General features: G+C 33.7%; 1 protein-coding gene across 2 annotated transcripts; it reads right to left on the bottom strand.

Annotated features, from left to right (window-relative positions):
• Window positions 1-207: 207 nt before the first annotated feature.
• Window positions 208-17,661, bottom strand: ci-zf(phd)-21 (zinc finger protein LOC723799). Of its 2 annotated transcripts, XM_018813869.2 has the most exons (21): window positions 17,537-17,661; window positions 16,901-17,085; window positions 16,398-16,476; window positions 15,964-16,139; window positions 15,390-15,573; window positions 14,821-14,998; window positions 14,229-14,340; window positions 13,675-13,807; window positions 13,015-13,124; window positions 11,827-12,512; window positions 11,420-11,494; window positions 10,732-10,847; window positions 10,158-10,294; window positions 9,441-9,543; window positions 8,556-8,721; window positions 8,150-8,275; window positions 7,316-7,414; window positions 6,566-6,833; window positions 6,321-6,386; window positions 5,333-6,170; window positions 208-4,153 (listed from the first exon to the last, which is right to left on the bottom strand). In XM_018813869.2, the coding sequence occupies exons 1-21, from the start codon at window positions 17,591-17,593 to the stop codon at window positions 854-856; spliced, it is 7,194 nt and encodes a 2,397-aa protein (XP_018669414.1). In that variant the 5' UTR covers window positions 17,594-17,661; the 3' UTR covers window positions 208-853.
• Window positions 17,662-17,926: the final 265 nt, after the last annotated feature.

The raw sequence follows: 17,926 nt of genomic DNA, 5'->3' as shown, positions 1-17,926 counted from the left end.
TTTTATGTGTGGCTGACAAATTGGGATATTAATGACCGCTGGATTCGAGCAATTACCGTTAAGTGTCTTATTGCCCAAGGACACATGCGCCCAGTGCTAACAGCATTGAAACCAGTATCCATATGCTTTGCAATATCAATAACATGCCATACGCCATATGCTACTAATTAACCACCAATCAGACATAAAAATCACCAATTATACGGAAACGGCATCACTTTTAATTGAAAGATTGAAAATATTGAACTATTATCATTCGATACGCTATCGTAAATTAAATATAAGTCGGTTTCAAATATAAGGTAGCCGACTGTTTAACACGCACAATGAATATATCTGGTAATACCAGAAATTGGGAAAAGTTCCAAACAAAAAGCTCACGCCGGTAAATAATGTGCTTATACAATAACGCATGTTATACATCAATTCATGTATAATCAGACAAAGAATTAAATCTAAGTCAAATAAAGCAAGATATTTAAATTTGTAATTACTTTAAATTCTTATATAGTAATAGTTTCAAGGCAGCAAAAACAGCCATGTATAGAAGTATGTGTTCATATTATCATAAAATTTTGAAATGAAAGTTTGGTGATAGTACGATTTCACCGCTTAACGCCATACATTGATAAGCACCGCTTATAATAGTTCAAACAGCAACACAATACGAAAATTATAATTAGGGAAAATAAAAACACTGGTGCGACGCACATAATACAACAAGACTCGCAACAGGTACTGAACTATATAGCGAAAATAGGCTTGAAATTAAGATTAATTATAAATTTTGCCGTTACGCGAGTACATAAGCGTTTATAAATCGTGGAACTTAAGCCTGCAAATAAGTTCATTTTCAGTAAGTTTCAGAGTCGCTATCGTCGTCACGTGATCCCCGAATAATCAGTTTCTGATTATTCTCGGAAGACAAACGTTGTAAATGCAGCGATCTGCGAGTCTGGAATTCCTGACTCTGACGACTCTGTTCCAAACTTTCCTTTATAGAGCCCAGGTCGAAGGAACCAGACTCACGCGAATGCTCTCGAATTTTGAGCATGACTGAGATAATCATATCTAAACAATCAGCAACGTTGGGGTTTGGTGCACACGCAAGTGCTGGGGTAAAGCCATCGTTATCAGTTACTTCCACGGCCCCGCCTTTCTCCAGTAACTTGATAACAGCGGATAAGTGACCCTTTCGAGCAGCTATGTGCAGTGGGGTTTGTCCACAGTTGTTCTGTGCGTTAATGATGTTTATATCTTCGATGTTTTCAAGGAGAAGCACGGCACACGACTCGTTTTCTTGAAGGCAAGCAAGGTGAAGGCAATTGTTGTTATCTACGTCCACCAAGCCACAGTCCGATTTCGCCTTTAACAAGACTTCCACGGAGCTTTCATGACCAAGAAATGCAGCTGACATCAATGGTGACTGTCCTTGCATATTTGTTGCATCAACGTCACAACCGTGGGAAAGTAAAAACAAAGAACAATCTGTATAATCTCCTAACACACTTGCGTGCAGAGGAGTTAAACCTTTATCATCCTTAAGTAGAACAATGTCGTCACCAAGTGTTTCTATCAAACGATCAGCACACGCCTCGTTATCTCTGTAAACAGCACAGTGAAGAGGACTGAATGACGAACCTTCGAATTCGGTGAATGAGTCGTGAAGTAGCAAAGCATCCACACAAGGTTCGTGTCCTTGATAACAAGAGTAATGTAATGGAGTGTAACCGTACCTGTCGATGGCATTAACAGAGGGTGCATCCTGTAAAAGAGTCTCTAACATAGCTGCATTCCCACGCATAGCAGCGAAGTGTAGAGGTGTACGACCGTTGTGTGTCCTTGAAATAACCGAAGCCATAACGTCAACATTCGACTTGTGTGCTGAACCAGTGTTAAATCTAGAACGAGCAAGTTGCTGTTTGGAGTAATGCAGAATACTTTTGACTATGTCTTCATGGCCAATAATGGAACCTCTATGCAATGCTGTGCAACCAAATTTATCCACGGGCCAAACTTGGGCATTTCGAGACAAAAGGAAGTCAACAGATGTAAGGTGACCGTTTGTAACTGCATACATCAATGGTGTACACTTATTCGCATCTCGAGCATTTATAAATCGGCTCAGTGAGTTGCTCTCCTGAATATCTCTGTCCCTCATAGCACTATCTATCAACAGCTGCATGCAATTTGTATGGCCATTGCAAGCAGCAGCATGTAACGGAGAGAAATTGTTCCTAGAATTAGTTTGTGCTATTTTTGCTCCCTGTACCAGCAGTGCTTGCATGCATTCTATGTTTCCTTGAAATGCTGCAAGATCCATCGCTGTTCTATCCTGAGAATCCTTGTTGTCCAAATCCAGCAAATACTCAGACAAAAACTCTGTCACATTAACATGGCCATTGTATGTAGCCAAGTGTAATGGTGAAGGAACACTAGCACCAGCTTCATGGGTGCGAGGTAGGATATCACTGTTCGCATCTACCAATAACCTTACAACAGTATCATGGCCACATGCTGCTGCGTAATGCAATGGTGTGTATCCAACTTTGTCCATTGCAAACACATTGACCTTCTGTTCCAAAAGAAGTTCCACACACCCAGCGTTTGCATCAGATGCTGCAGCATGATGTAGAAGTGTTCTTTTATCATGGTCTGCATCATTAAAATCCTTGGGTATTTCTGCTCTTTGGAGTAGAGTGGTGATAAGTCGGCGGGCACAATCCTTTCTTGCGGAGCTGAGAGCATAATGCAAAGGAGTTCTTCCACAGTTGTCAACCTTAAGAAGCAAGGGTATCACATTTATGTAAGAAAGAAAGACATCAACACATTCCAATGAGCCTCCACATGCTGCGTAGTGAAGAGCAGATCTTCCATTTCTGTCACAAAAACCAATTACTTCTTCAAATGAAAAATCACTTGCGTCCGATGCATATGCAGCAAGCAACTTCTTGCAGCAATTTACATGACCATACAAAGAAGCTAAGTGCAGAGCAGTTTTACCACTTGTTCCATGCTTTCCTGGCTCCGAACCTGCTTCTAATAAAGTAGTAACCAACAGTTCATGTCCATGTCTTGCAGCAACATGAAGAGCTGTAAAACCCTTTTTGTCCACATAATCAACTCGTGATCCACTGTGCAACAAGGTTTGTGATCGTGTAAACCTACCGTGGACAGCAGTCATATGTAATGGAGTTTGGCCATCATTACTAAGAACGTTTACATTTGCCCCATGATTTACCAGAAGTTCTAAACACAGTGCACCATGTGTGGATGCTGCAGCATGGTGTAATGGTGTGCACCCTTTGTTATTTATGATACTGTGATCAGCCCCAGCTTCGAGTAATTCATGAACAACCACATCCTGACCATTGAAACAAGCCAGATGCAGTGGAGTACACTTTTGATTATTCTGAGCATTAATATCAAAATCAAGGTCCAAGAGCATTTTTACAGCAGATATCTGGCCAGCTGCAGCTGCTGCATGCATGGGGGTGTCGCCAAACTTTTTGTCCCGACAGTTTATTTCAGCGCCATGTGCAACTAAAACCTTTATGATTTCTGAGTGACCCATATAAGCGGCCCAGTGAATCGCTCTTCTTTCTTGCCGGTCATAAGCTTGAACATTAGCTCCATGTTTGATTAATATATTTACTATATTAATGTTACCGTTGAATGCTGCATGGTGCAACGCCTGGCGACCAGCTCGATCTGAAAAGTTGAGGTTACTCAGTTGTGGAATAAGTAGTTCCGCACATGCAACAGAATCATTTGCAGCAGCGACATGTAATGGTGACTGCCATAACTTATCCCTTGCATTTACATCCGCTTGGTGCTTCAATAGAGCGCTGACCGCTTCTACAGATCGAGATGCACAGGCCCTATGCAGTGGTGTAAGCCACCTGGAATCCTTAGCATTTATGCGGGCTCCACTGAGAATAAGCAGGTTTATAATCTCTACATCACCCAAATATGCAGCTGCATGAAGTGGAGTGCGTCTTTCACCATCCAACGAATTCAAATCCTCTTTGTTGTATATAAGGGACTTCAGTTCCTCAGCATCGCCATTAAAAATGGCTTGAACAACTAGAGATTCATCAGACAGACTTGATATAACTGACTGTGATTGTAAAAAGGACTGCATCGCAATGTATTACGGCAGTTTATCTGCAAAACGATAAGTTTTAGTTTATTATTGTTTTACCAAATAAGAACGCAAGTAGAAGTACCCAACTTGTAACTCAAATTAATACAGCGAGCCCAATTAATGCTTTAGACGAAATTACTCTTGTTTGCTGTTATTTGCGAACAATTAATGTTGTTTTGCGTACATCTAAAGTACCTCAACTTAGATTCAGCAGAAAGATATAAATCGACAATTCATTGTAGAAAAAACGACTTTGTTGGGTCGATAATGGGCACATTAATGGCGGTCATGGCAACCATAAATGAAGTCGCTATTTCAATTATAATTTTTCTTCAAATTAATTGAGACTATAGTATTATTCTACCCTTATGTTTAATAAAAAAAAAAAAAATTGCGACAGAATTCATAAAAGCAACGACTTTTCCTATCCTCGCAAACTTTTAGCTTTCAGCGAGAAAATCCTGTGCACAAACCAAAACAATAGTGTCTTCTGCTTCAGATCAAAGAAAACAGGACGCTAAAAACTGCTAAGAACTGAATGTCGTTTCTTCCTTTATTGAAAAATGACTACCAAAGTTAGTATAGACGTACTATTAAGCCATTGTATACACTTCGCATATGCCTTATGAGATCTTACAAATGTAAATATGTGAGTAATTGTTATTTCTGAATGATTGGCAATTTATACAGCCACCCTTAGTGACCATTGGGTTTTTTACAACGACCGTCAAATGTCTTGCTTTAGAACGCATAGCTTACGCCAAAATGGTAGCAGCGGGTATCTTCTGCGTGTAATGAAAATACCTCAAATACTTACTTCCCGGGATTTCTTTTCCCTAACATTGCCAATTGCGGTTTCGCAGTGTATTTAAATAATCAGAGCCGCATGCAGTTTGTCGTTTGCATTACAGTAACGGTTGTAGAAAAAAATCTGCTAGCCAGATATTTTTGGGGAAATGGGCACGTTTCTGTGTCTACATTGGAGGTTATTTAAAGTAACAACAACAAGGGCAAACTAAATATTTGGGCGAACATTTCTATTCAAGCATCAATAGGCTGAAACTGGTTTTAAATCTAACTTGTAATATGAAAACATCTCGAACTTTCCATACGATAGAAACGCGAAATACGAACGAGAACAAAGAGAATTGTTTATCTGAAATATTCAGAATGTCTTGATTGTTAAGTCAACTTAACAGAAGGTAGAGTAGTATCCGCGTCATTTAGTAATTCACCATTAGCCTCTCCAATCTTCCATTTCTCCTGTAGAGTTGCCACGCTGTCTAATACGCCATCAAGAACGTTTGCTACTTCGTTTTCCATCTTTGAAACATTTTCGGACCGGACGACGTAGTTTTGGGTGGAATTAATTGTGGCATGTGTCTGTGTTTCGAATTCACACGGCCCGTTGAATTCCATTTCTATCTCTTTGTCATTTATATTTTCGCTAGTGAGATTGTTGGTATGCTCTTGGTAGGGTAGGACAGCGTTAATATTATCAAGAGGCTCTAGAACTTCAGCAATCGTTTCATTGCATGTGAGGTCAATGGAAGTACGGGTAGATTTTGGAGTAATGTCCGAATGTGATTCTGAATCCATAAGAGATATGCTTTGGGCTTTAGAAAGCGGTGCTATGCTGAAATTAAGATGGTTATGAGGGGAGCCCACATCTGTTTGGTTGGACACTTGCCTAGGAATTTTAACTGGCTTTACACCAGAACAGGAAGAGGAGGATTTCCGCCTGTATGAGGCAAGATGGCGGGAACTTGAGCTTTTTACCTTGGGGAACCGGTTCTGACTTGATTTAACAGATTTCCCATTCTGTGACGTAATGTAGTCTCTATAACTTCTCTGAAATGGAGAGTTAATTTTGTTTTTGGTTGTCATGTTGGGTGAACATCTCTGGCTTGCAGACGGTCGAGTTGATTTTAGGTCAACCGAATCAGCATCAAGATGATCATCTATGTTGTAAACGTACGACTGCAACCGATTATCTTTTCTCTCTTTTTGACGCCTCGAAAACCTTTGTAAATTAAATCAGAATTTAACCTAGAAAATGCAAGTAAACCCCTACTAGAGCTATAAATATATCACATAAAGCTGCGTAATAATCTTTTTGTATTAAATAACTAAAATTAGATTTGACTTTAAATTAAAAAAAAACAATTTTTACCTGGTTGACTTCATTATCTCAGGTTCACCGTTGTGTAAGCATACTGGAACTTCATTTTTTGTACATCTAAAATCAGTTAAAAAGTTTGAAACAAACATTAAACTTGAATATTACTTTATACTTGTTTTGACAAAATACAACTAGAAATGAACTTAAATGAAAATGGTAAACAACTTCTGCAAAACAAATCGATGCCTTGAAAATTGAACTTCTGTTATAATAATTGATGTAACCACGAAACAAACCTGTAGTTTAATTCTGATGAATCAGCCATGTGGTCTCTCACATCATCTTTAAACTTTGTGTGGTTGAAACATGAAACGTTCGTTGCTTCAGTTGAAGAATTTAAACCGTCTGAATATCTCCTCTTGCATTTGTTGGTCTCTGTGGTTCCTTCTTCCAAAAAGCCATGGCTGACAGCGGAGTTTGTATTCTCTGTAACTGAATCACCAACAAAAGTCTTAACACTCGAGTGCAATCTTTCATATGAGCTCCTACATTGCAATGTTTCACCTGGAAAAGTGTTGTCATGTTAGTTGAAAATAACATAAATGTTTAAGACCATAGAGATATATAAACTGTTTTTGCTAAGCATGAAGTGAAACTAATTCTGGTAATTTTATTATTGTTTAACATTCTTTTAAGGTTGACATTAGAATCGTAACAATACCTTTATCTTTGTAATAAATGCTGTGCGAATATTATACAGTGCACATATTGTTTTAATGCACATTTCGAAATTCAGAGAAGCTTAAAGTTGAAGCCACAACATTGCTAAATGAAAACAATTAATCTGCACTTAGGCAACATGTCTTTGTATTCCCTTTGCTGGGGTTTATTAAAATCCATGGTAGATTCATTGCAGTTTAGGAAGCCTTTTAAAAACTGTTGTAAATGTTTTGAGTTAATTTTTATGCCTAGATGTCATTTAAAAGTAATGATGATAAATTATTAGTTTCCTATTGATAAAACCAAAACATTTAATCAGTTCTCACTTTGATTTAAACATGAATTGGAAGCAAATCCTGGTCGACTGAATACAAACTCAATGCATCCGAATTTAATGGAAGATCCGTGATGTAGAAGTGCAGGACCTGGGAAAAAATATTCCATACAATAGGGTTGGGTAAGGTGGTAAGGGTTTTATTCTCTTTTTTCATCCGCTGTGGTAGAAAACGGGGAATATTTACAGAATTTAAATATATACAAATACAATTGTATCCTCACGACTCAAAAAGAGTGTTGTTAATTGTTCAAAAATTAATCAGAAAATATATGATTTAGTTGCCAACAGTATCCTATCTTGCCTCACAGAGTGAGAGTACTATATGTTTTTGGTAAACATAAATAAAATTTGTTGCCACACATAACAATAATTGAGCAAAAGGCCTTTTGGCAAATTAATTTTGCGCACCAACATTTAAATTTTCAATGTCTTAAAAGTTAACATTTTCAATTTTTCACCATTTTATTTACACCAGGATGTTTTATTAATCTATTAGAGTAATTAACATTTTTTTTATTGCATAATTTTTTAAAAGTTTAACAACCAAAATAAGTTGTTTTTCTTTAAATACAAATACACTCAAAAAGTTTGGTTCTTTCATTTAAACCAAACGTAAAAAATCTGCTTCTTAAACTAAAACTAAAAACACAATTTCTCGCTTAAATTACTTGGACACAGTAGGGATAGCATTTTAAAATAATTATGCTTTTGGCAATCATAATATACCTCATAAACCATTGAAATATATTGTATGAATCCACGGTTATCACCAAGTAATCAAAATAATGTAAATAAACTTGAGATAAAATGACAATATCGCTACCTTCCCAACCAGTAATTTCCTCGTTTGCTTTTCCACCACATTCACATAAAGATATCGGAAAACCAACGTTTGATTCTTCCATTTGTACTTTTCTGCTTTTTCCTGGATCTTTGTTATTTGCCACATCTATCAAACAAAATTAAAAACAACAGGATTCATTCACTAGAAGCTTATTGTTTGTATTATATAAATATACAAAACAGAAGCTATGATAATATAAGTTTAAAATCAATCGCTCGTTTAAATGCTGATTTTTTATTTAAAAAAAATAAAAATAAATAAATACTGTATTTATAAATAACTGGTAACTAGGATAGTAAAACACTAATTACCAGTCATCTTGTGTATAATAAAAAAAACACTTTACTTTGACCATTTATTATTGTTTAATTACAGAATGAAGTACCTTTGTTTCTTTCCAGAGCTCGTTTAATTGCTCTTGTAAGCGACTTTGACTTCTGCGGTCGATGATTCCGATGATGTCGTTTCGAACACTTAACTGTATTGGAACCATATTTGACCCCGTCTACTATCGACTCTCCATAACTGAGTAGCTCAAACTGCTGGGTATTCTTTAGAAAGAAAGCAACATTGTGAAGATATATAAAACATAATTAGAACACTAAATGTTTAAAAGGTAGTAAGGAAAATTATATATAAATATTTGTATAAAAAGTAACAGTTTTATGGGGATGTGGAAATAAACTTTGAATAAATTTAGAAACCATTGCTTGATATTATGATTTAAATAATAATTGCCTAATTGGAAGTTTAAACACAAATAGTTTAAATTGTAATAAAACAATGATAAATAAAAAGAAAATAAACCAAAAACTAAACCATAATTAACGAAAATTCGTTTTACTAATGCTTCATTCTTTAAAATACAGTTTTCCACCAATTATTTGATATTTCTTGAACTGCAATTTTATGTGCCAAAAATTTGCCTCAAAATAGTAAAGTTGTTATGTAAAATAAAAATGCACACTCAATCAACTATATTTTATAAGAATAGGAATCACAGTTGTAATGAACATTTTATTATTTTGGTAGTAATTATATCATGATAAGTGATAACCATAGCTTGGAATTATATCAATAATTTGTATAGTTTAAATAAAAATTATTCAACGAATTTACTATTTGGTGATTAAAAAATAACCTCAAAATTATGGATGTATTTGAATTTAAAGAATATTTAACATATAAACAACTTTATCACATTTCATCATTTGGTTATATGCTCCCGAGTGTACATTTTTTTATCTAAAATATTTGTTTAGTTATTCACCTTGTCATATGTAATCTTTGCATGAGTGCTAAGAACATTCTCGCAAACCTGGAACTCGCACAACACTAAATCATTATCAGCCATCGTCCCAATGGAAAATCCTCTGAAAAGTAGAACTTAAACGTCACACTCCATAACTGCTTTTAATTATTCCTAATATGTTTGTCGCTAAAGGTCTTTTTACAATATAAAGTTTAGCAAACCCCATAAAATCATTTTTTGTCAAATATTTGTTGATTTAGTAATTTGTGTTTTACCGAAAACATATTTACCACTTTGAATAAAAGTTAGAACAAGCCAAATAAACATAGTTTTAACCCACAAAAGCAGTTCACAATAAAATATTTTTAGCGGGCTAGGTGGGGTAGTCCTTTCTTACCCCGGGTACCCCATTTTTTTTATTCACTTACAGTCCAGCTTGTCACTTATATGCAGGAAAAATAATTTGATTTAGATACTTTCGATTCTATTAACATTACATACAGTTTAAACCAGCGTTTCCTAAACTGGAGTAAATTTACACCTTGAAGTAAATTCCTCATATTTAGAGGGTAAATGAGCTACCAAAAATGGCTTGGTCGGACTTGTTTATACATTGCACACTATTACTTAATCATGGAAAGTGAACTCGTGAAAAAATGTCTTATTCAAGCGAGATCTCGTTAGAGCTCTTAAGCAGACTGGATGTACAAATGTAGAAAATAATAAGTTTGCAACCTGTGACACATCCTTGCACGTTTAGATGATGTTGAATGACACAGAACTGCCCTTGCAGGCAGATGGTTGATATGCTTCTTCTTGTACGAAGGAATTGTTGTTTGTGGTTCAAACTTGTTCAATTTTGCCTCAGTTTCCTGAGAATTCAGTTTAAAACTTTGCATTTGTACATATTAATATAAACTACAAAATAGAATATATATAAATGAATAGATAAATGTATTTATTCACCCTTGCGGGACGGTCCAGTCCTTATAACATGGGTGTTCTGTTTCATACACATGTGCCCGCTTATGAAACTATGCATGTAACTTTAGGTAGGTGATTAATTTGGGGGAATTTTTTTAAATATATCTATGAGGTTTATGTATAGCAGACAACTTGGACGACCCATTATTCACCACTGGTTTTGTTGTTTGAGGTTCGAAGAATTGTTGTTTGATGTCTTGCCCAAAATAAGGACACATATGCCCACAATGTTTTAGCCAAGAACCATTATCCTTCCACCATACCATAAAATATTGGTAACACTGGTAAGATATGGAAAAAATCCACTTAATATTGAATAACTTACTTTATGTGGGAACAGTTGCTGCAGTCTTTGTAAGGCCAACACTTCAATCATCTTTTTGTCAAGCAGATCAAGAGAAAATGGTGTTTCAGTTGTTGCTTGAACATCACTGGTTTGTTCTAAATAATAATTAAAATTGTTTTAATATTCTGAATTAAAAGACAGCGACTTGGTTTGGTGGTTAGGCACTTGCATTGTAACCAAGGGATATTGGGTTCAATGCTCGGTGCTGCCACCATTGTTGAAATGTGCGTCCTTAGACTAACATATAATTTGTATTCTTCCAATCTAGTAATCACTAGTAGGTTTTCAATATAAATGTCAGCCTCCGCAAAAATATAAATCAAGAGGAAAAAAACTTGCCTTTTTCTCCCCACATAAAGGTAAATAAGAGTCTTTATTCAAAACATAAATGATATTCAAATGCGCAACCTAATTATGGAAAACTTAAGGTGAAATACTTAAAAAAATAGATTAAAGAACAGTTAGTGGATATTTAAAAGAATTCTACATGTCACTGTATAACACAAGAACAATTTTTATACAACAATTTTCATTCTGTTTAGCTACTTTTAATTGAGGTAAAACAAAACTAAGACAATTTTAAGTTTAAATAATCACTTTTTTACCTTGATGCCAAAAGTTAATTTAACGTTTTTAAATGCACATAGCATACAATTAATATAGTTACCTGTTACACCTGCTACAGATGGCTGCAAACTGCTTTTCGACGAAATATTTTTTAAACTTTCTGGGAATTCTTCATCTGAAAAGAAATATTTGTAAATAAAATTGGGAAAAACATTTATTTTGATATAAATTTTTCAAATATATTTTAAAAAGTTTTAAACTGGTAAAATAGACAGATGTAATGGTTCACACTTTATGCCAGATTTGTTGACTGATTAATTTTCAGTATTCTCAGCTTTAGCATTAATTTGTCACAATTATTTATTTACCTACTGGTTCATGGTATATATCTAAACGTGTATCAACCATCAATAACTTTTAACAAACGCCACCGTCGGCAATTCTATAATAAATAAAGAGATCCTACATTTACGAATACAGAAAAAATGTAGCAAACCAAAAACCTACGTTTTGGAAATCCATTTGGCAATTTGTGCACTGGTGTTTCTTGGTTTGTTTCTACAGAGGAAGTTAGAAAGAGACTTTGTTTTGTTACATCAATAAGTTGTGTGGCCTCTTCCTTTATGGCAGTGGTTGTGGTGTCTGGATTGTTGTATTGAGATATTGTGGTAATGGGCAGTTTGTTACTTGGAACTTCAGTGCAATTAAAGAGAGTTTGTAAGTCTGGTTGAAGCTTTCTATTTTTGGTTTCAATTAAATTTTCACTGGTGTGAGAAACAAGTAGACCATCTGTTGTGTGAGTGGAATCATCCAATGTTGGATGGTCAGCATGTCCTTGCTTTAAGGTTTGTTTAGCCATGAGGGAACACGCATGAGCTGAAAGCTCTACTAAAGTTTTTGGGGTAAAATATTCATTTTTGTTATTCTTATTTTCATTCTGCTGTTTCAACTTTAAGCTCTCTTTGACTTTTCCTTTTTCCAATAGCTGAGCAGCATCAACATGTAGCTGGATAATCGACTTCAACCATAAATCTTGTTCTTCGTTTGTGAGTGAATGTGCGGAGGTGACTGGTTGAATTTTTTTAACAACAGGTACTTCTTCATACATAGGATGGTTGTACGCATCTTTCACAGGCTGAGGGACTTTGGTTTTCCTTCTTCTTGATGTTGTCATTATGGTTGATTTGCGAGCTCTTTCAAAAGAAGAGATAATGTAGTTACACATTAAATGAGAACAAACATGAAATTATAAATATCTGAAATCTACTAAATACAAACAGAAACAGACGCATTCTGTTAACTTCTAACTTACCACACACAAGCTTTCATTAAAAAGAGTCTAATAAAATTTGAACAAGGTCTGATAAAAGATGAAATTACCCGAAATATGAATTATTGGTAGTCTTCAAACTGTGCTATGTAAAACTAAAGTTTGAGTTTTAAATATTTGGTGCGTTGTAAACAGTTAAAAAATGCTAGAGCATAAAAAGTTTGTATACCATTACCAATGCTATACAAAAACACAAATAAAAGGGGGATACCAATAAAAAAGAAAAACTTGTATATCAATAGAAATGCTCAAATGTAATCTAAAGGTACAACCAAAATTTCAAAAAACAAACGAGATTCTGAAAAACTCGGTGCAAAAAAAACGTCAACATATCAGCTAACATAGGATACACACTAAAAACTTACGTGTGCACTTTCCTTAAGAAGCAAGTTTTAATTTGATGTTCATTGCATACTGAGGGGAAGTAATTAAATATTCGGCTTCGTTTTGAAAGTGGTTCATTCAGCAGCTGCAACTGCAAAACAACGACAAAGGAAATAATAAAAACTCAACAAATATTGATAATGCATGTCAAATACTTTAATTAACTGAAATAATCTGCTACGATGTTCCCATTACGAACATTCAATGTTTTAAATTTAATTTTTTAGCTGCGTGTATTTAACTGTGTATATGGATTGGATTTGAATTTTAGTAACACAATTTTTATTCAATGCCTGTGGCTAGCATATCCGTGAATGACTAGCCTAGCAAGTATTGTACTACAATCATTAATGTTCACACAATTTCACAGTATTTGATTTACAAATAAAATCTGTCACAAGTAAACTTACAACTGATTTTAATTAAACATGATTTCAAAAACAATTTTTTTTTTTGTAAGATTATTTACATTGTAACTGGTAGCAGAAATATTTTTTTAAATATTTAATTAAAACAAACTAACCATTAAATTCAAGTTAAAAACACATTTTTTTAGATTTTGGGTTCTGGGAAGATTTTGGATTCTGTAAAGCCAATTTTCTTGAATTTTTGGCCAAATTCCTGATTTTCTGCCAGTTTACCTGATTTTTTGTGGGATGGTTGGGACACATCCATCGTGATGTTGGGAGGTTGGTAAGTGGAGGATCCAAACAATCAATATGGAAAGTTAGTGAACAGTAATCACATTGTATTAATGGTGCCATTCTACATGACCTGTGTAATAATATGATTATCATTATGTACAACCTGCAACTAAAAACAAATGTAATTAAATCTGGTTTAAACTGTTTATAATTTTATTGTTGTTAATATAATGATTTGTAAACGAAGGTATTTACCATTTTTTACCAAAGTAAGCACCAACAACAAAGTGGGTCGTCGTATTATTTGGTAACTTAGCTAAGGATTAGAAGTATTTTAAATTATATTACTAAAATAATGAAAAATCTTTTTAATTGGAACTAATAAAAGTTTTTATTTCAAGTCCAACTAAATTCCGGACTTTTTAATATATATATATATATATAGTTAAAAAAATTAGGTTGCCAAAGCTTTGCTATTCATTGGTTTATACCAAAGCATAATATTAACAGAACTTTTTTAAAGGTTATTCTGTTATCCTACATCAAGTCACCTTGAGCAAACAAAGCACAACTTTGTTGGTTGAGCAACTAATCCATTTGTATCAACTTCATGAACCAGCGGTTTAAACACTTTGTTTAATTTCGAATAACCTTTCTTGTTACCTAAAAATAAGTTAAAATTATCAGTTGCTGGTATAATATATATTCTATTTTTATTTTATGTAAATCAGTTCCTTGTTTATTTTATGTGAATTAGACCCAAGATTCAGGCCAGATTTGACCCATTACCCCAGCACCCAGAAAAAATAGAGCTTGAATAATAAGATAGCTTTTAACTTAATGTAGGATTTTTCAGCGAATTGGTGTTATACTGCTAAATTAACTCTTGTTTTCAGAGTAAAAATAAAGCATCCATTTGAATTAATCCTAAAGGGTAAAGAAACAATTTGCAGTAATATTTTAGAACAAACGTGTAAAATAGGGTTAATAGCATGCACATGTCTAAAACCCTTTTGAAAGTTGTGTCATATTTACCTTGTTTCTCATTTTTTAAAAAATTATGTTTCAATCAGTAAACAAATAAAACAACTTTAAAAACGAAAAAATTTAATAGTTTGCTAAATAGATCAGCCTTTCGTTTACCATTAGTAGAGGTATGTAGTAAGAAATTGGTTGGCAGTTTGAACAGATTTGTGTTTTCCAGGCATGCTGCTGCTATGAGTAGAGTGAATGGATTATCTTCTTTAATTTCAAGTTTGTTTCCAGTTTCTTCTGATTGTTGGGAAGCAGCTTCACTTATTTCATCCATTGAAAAACAAGACTAGATAAAAACAATTAAAAATTTTAGTCGCTAGGAAATGTAAAAACACAGATTTGTGTTTGTAATTGGGACAAACAGCCGAAATTGAAATAAAACTGACAATTCCAAATTTTTATTTATAGCAAGATATTAAGTGTGTACGACGGAACTTTAAATCATAGCTTACTCCCAATGTCTGAGCTCTATGAAAAAGCATCCACTCGAGAATTGAGCACAAATTATTCGTAAGCATTTGAGTCCCATTTTTAAACTGCAAAAATTCTCTATATATGGTTATATATATTTTATACAATATAGGGGAAACAAACTAAACCAAATGTCAACCAACCATTAGGTAAAAGATTGAGTATTGTAATAGGATAACAAACCAAAAAAATTATAAAAAACTAACATCCAGTTTAGCTTTTTGTCTTCTTGTAGTGGCTTTAATAACACTTTTTCTCCAGTTTTTGTCTTGCATATTGTTACAAACTTCATTAAACTGTTCCTCTGTTTCATCTTCCTTTACAACATTTTCGACCAACATTGAATTTGATATTTCATCTTTTGGTAACTCTGATTGCAATGTTTGTGGGCTGGAGATACAATCATAATGAATGCTACAAAATCCATGCAAGTAAAATTCGTTAAGATCCTTTTTAAACAAATAAACATAAATGTAAGAAAATTTCAGGCAAAGAGAAATTACTGGCAAGTTTGTTTGAGAACATAATTTACAACCGTACAGTATTGTATTGTATAAAATATTGAAATAATAACCAACCATCAATTAAAAAACTTGCATGTAAGTTTAGTTAAATAGTTTTTTTACAAGATTATGCATATAAAACATGAGAGTTTCTTAACATTCATTTATTTATTTTACCTCTATCCCCATTAATTGCTACCAAACCATTCGTATAAAATATAAATCAATGCTGAAAAATATATTATATATATATATATATTATAAAAATTTGTATAACCTTGATTTTAAATTATTTTCAGATTTCTTGATTGTCACTTGGGGCATTTTTATGTATTTGTTTACAACTAGACTTGGATGTTCGGTTTTAGAATCTTGTTTGACAACATCTTTATTTTGGTTGATGATGGTTAATGCTGTTTTCGTGAGAGTATGCCGATGACATTCATCAAACACCTGAATAACAAAAGGATGATTTAATTAAACCATTACATTTTTAGATTGTGTATTATGAAAATGTAGTATATATATATATATTTGCATTATGGATCTGTTAAACCTGCTTTACCAATTGGTATGTATGTTTTGTCTTGCTCAAAAAAATTGTATATATATATATTATTTATATAAGAATTTACAGCAGAAAATGCACCAGACAAACAGGCTAAAGATGACAAAAATTACATGTTAACTTGTTCCCATTATTAAACAAACCTTAAAATTATTGGTGACCACACACCGATGACATGCCCACTCCCCATGAGGTACTTTATCTTCATCCAACGGTGGGTTGCTGTAAATAAATGTTTAAACTAAATAAAACACATGAATTGAGTTATTTATTTGAAAATATCACAGCACGAACAAATATCTGCACTTTTCTTTACACTCAACTAGTACAACAAATAATTGAGCAAAATTTAATTCAAAGATTAAAAAATCTTTAAAAAGTTGTATTAGAGAACTCATTTCAAAAGCATCGCAAAACTACATGAAAATAATCTCCTACCAGCATAGGTGCTCACTTTTGAGAAAACAAAGCTGCTTTTTAAGCCAAATACATAAGTTATCTTATCACTATAATTTTACCGGTCCTGTATTACCAATTGTCCTGTTAATACTGGTATGTAAAACTAGCTTACTCACAAACAATATCATAAATTTTTTAATTGCACGCATGAATAACCTGCATACCAAAGTTTCATGTATAAGCTTACCAGCACTGTAAGTGAAAGGCAGCCGGACAAAAATCGCAGCATAACAGGTCACCCCCTTCTCCACAAGCATCGCATGTCTCGTGGTTGCATCTTCGTCGCCACATTTCACGCTCGGCTGCTTTTCGTTTCCTCTGCTCTCTAGCACCCTCCTCACTCAGTGGTGGAGCGATCAACTCTTGGATTTTCTGTTTTAATTTAACAACATTATCACTTAATTACTGATAAAATTAACTCAATTACTGATAAAATTAATCTAACACTTTGAATACTAAATTTAGAGGTATGGCCTATGTATATATATATGTACTGTTAAGACGGCAAGCTGATTTCCCAAATATCTGGGGTACGAGAAGAGCACCTGCTTGTTGACTATAATATTATAAACATCATTAAATATGTGCGGCGCATACCTATTTTTAAATGTATAATTTTCTTTTTAAACAGGCAGTTATAAACAACCTAAATATGTTCCAAAATTAAAACAGATTTACATTCAAGTTGTTTTCTTGGGCCAAGCAGCATGTTTGTTAGATTTAGATGTTAGTGAAGACGGATTTTACAGTTTAACTGAAATTTTAAAAAGCGGCTTAAGAACACTATCTATTCTAATTCATAAATAATATAAAACAGACTTACTTCCATCATTCCAACGCTGTAGTCAATGTCATAGCATTGCAATGAACCCTGAGTCATTTTTATCTCCTTTTTGTTACATCAATTACGGATGAAAATACAGATTATTGGAAAAATTACAAATGGTCTGAAGCAATGTGGAATTAGACAGTTACAAAACAGAAACTCGTATAGATTGACTAAACCACAATTAGGATAGTTAAATAATGCACACGTGGACCTTAAAAATATATAGTTAGCGTTGATGTTTAAGTTATTTACATTAATTATTGACAACATAATATAACAAAAACTAGTTTAAGCTTTGTTTATTAATTAAGGACAAACTAAAGAAAAACAAGTTTAATCAAAACTTAGTAATCATTATGTTTACCATGACTGCGTCTATAACTA

The sequence above is a fragment of the Ciona intestinalis genome, chromosome 11, assembly GCF_000224145.3.
Source record: "Ciona intestinalis chromosome 11, KH, whole genome shotgun sequence".
Taxonomy (NCBI): domain Eukaryota; kingdom Metazoa; phylum Chordata; class Ascidiacea; order Phlebobranchia; family Cionidae; genus Ciona; species Ciona intestinalis.
The sequence above is the reverse complement of the archived record's forward strand: the minus strand, read 5'-3'. Positions and strand labels throughout refer to the sequence as shown.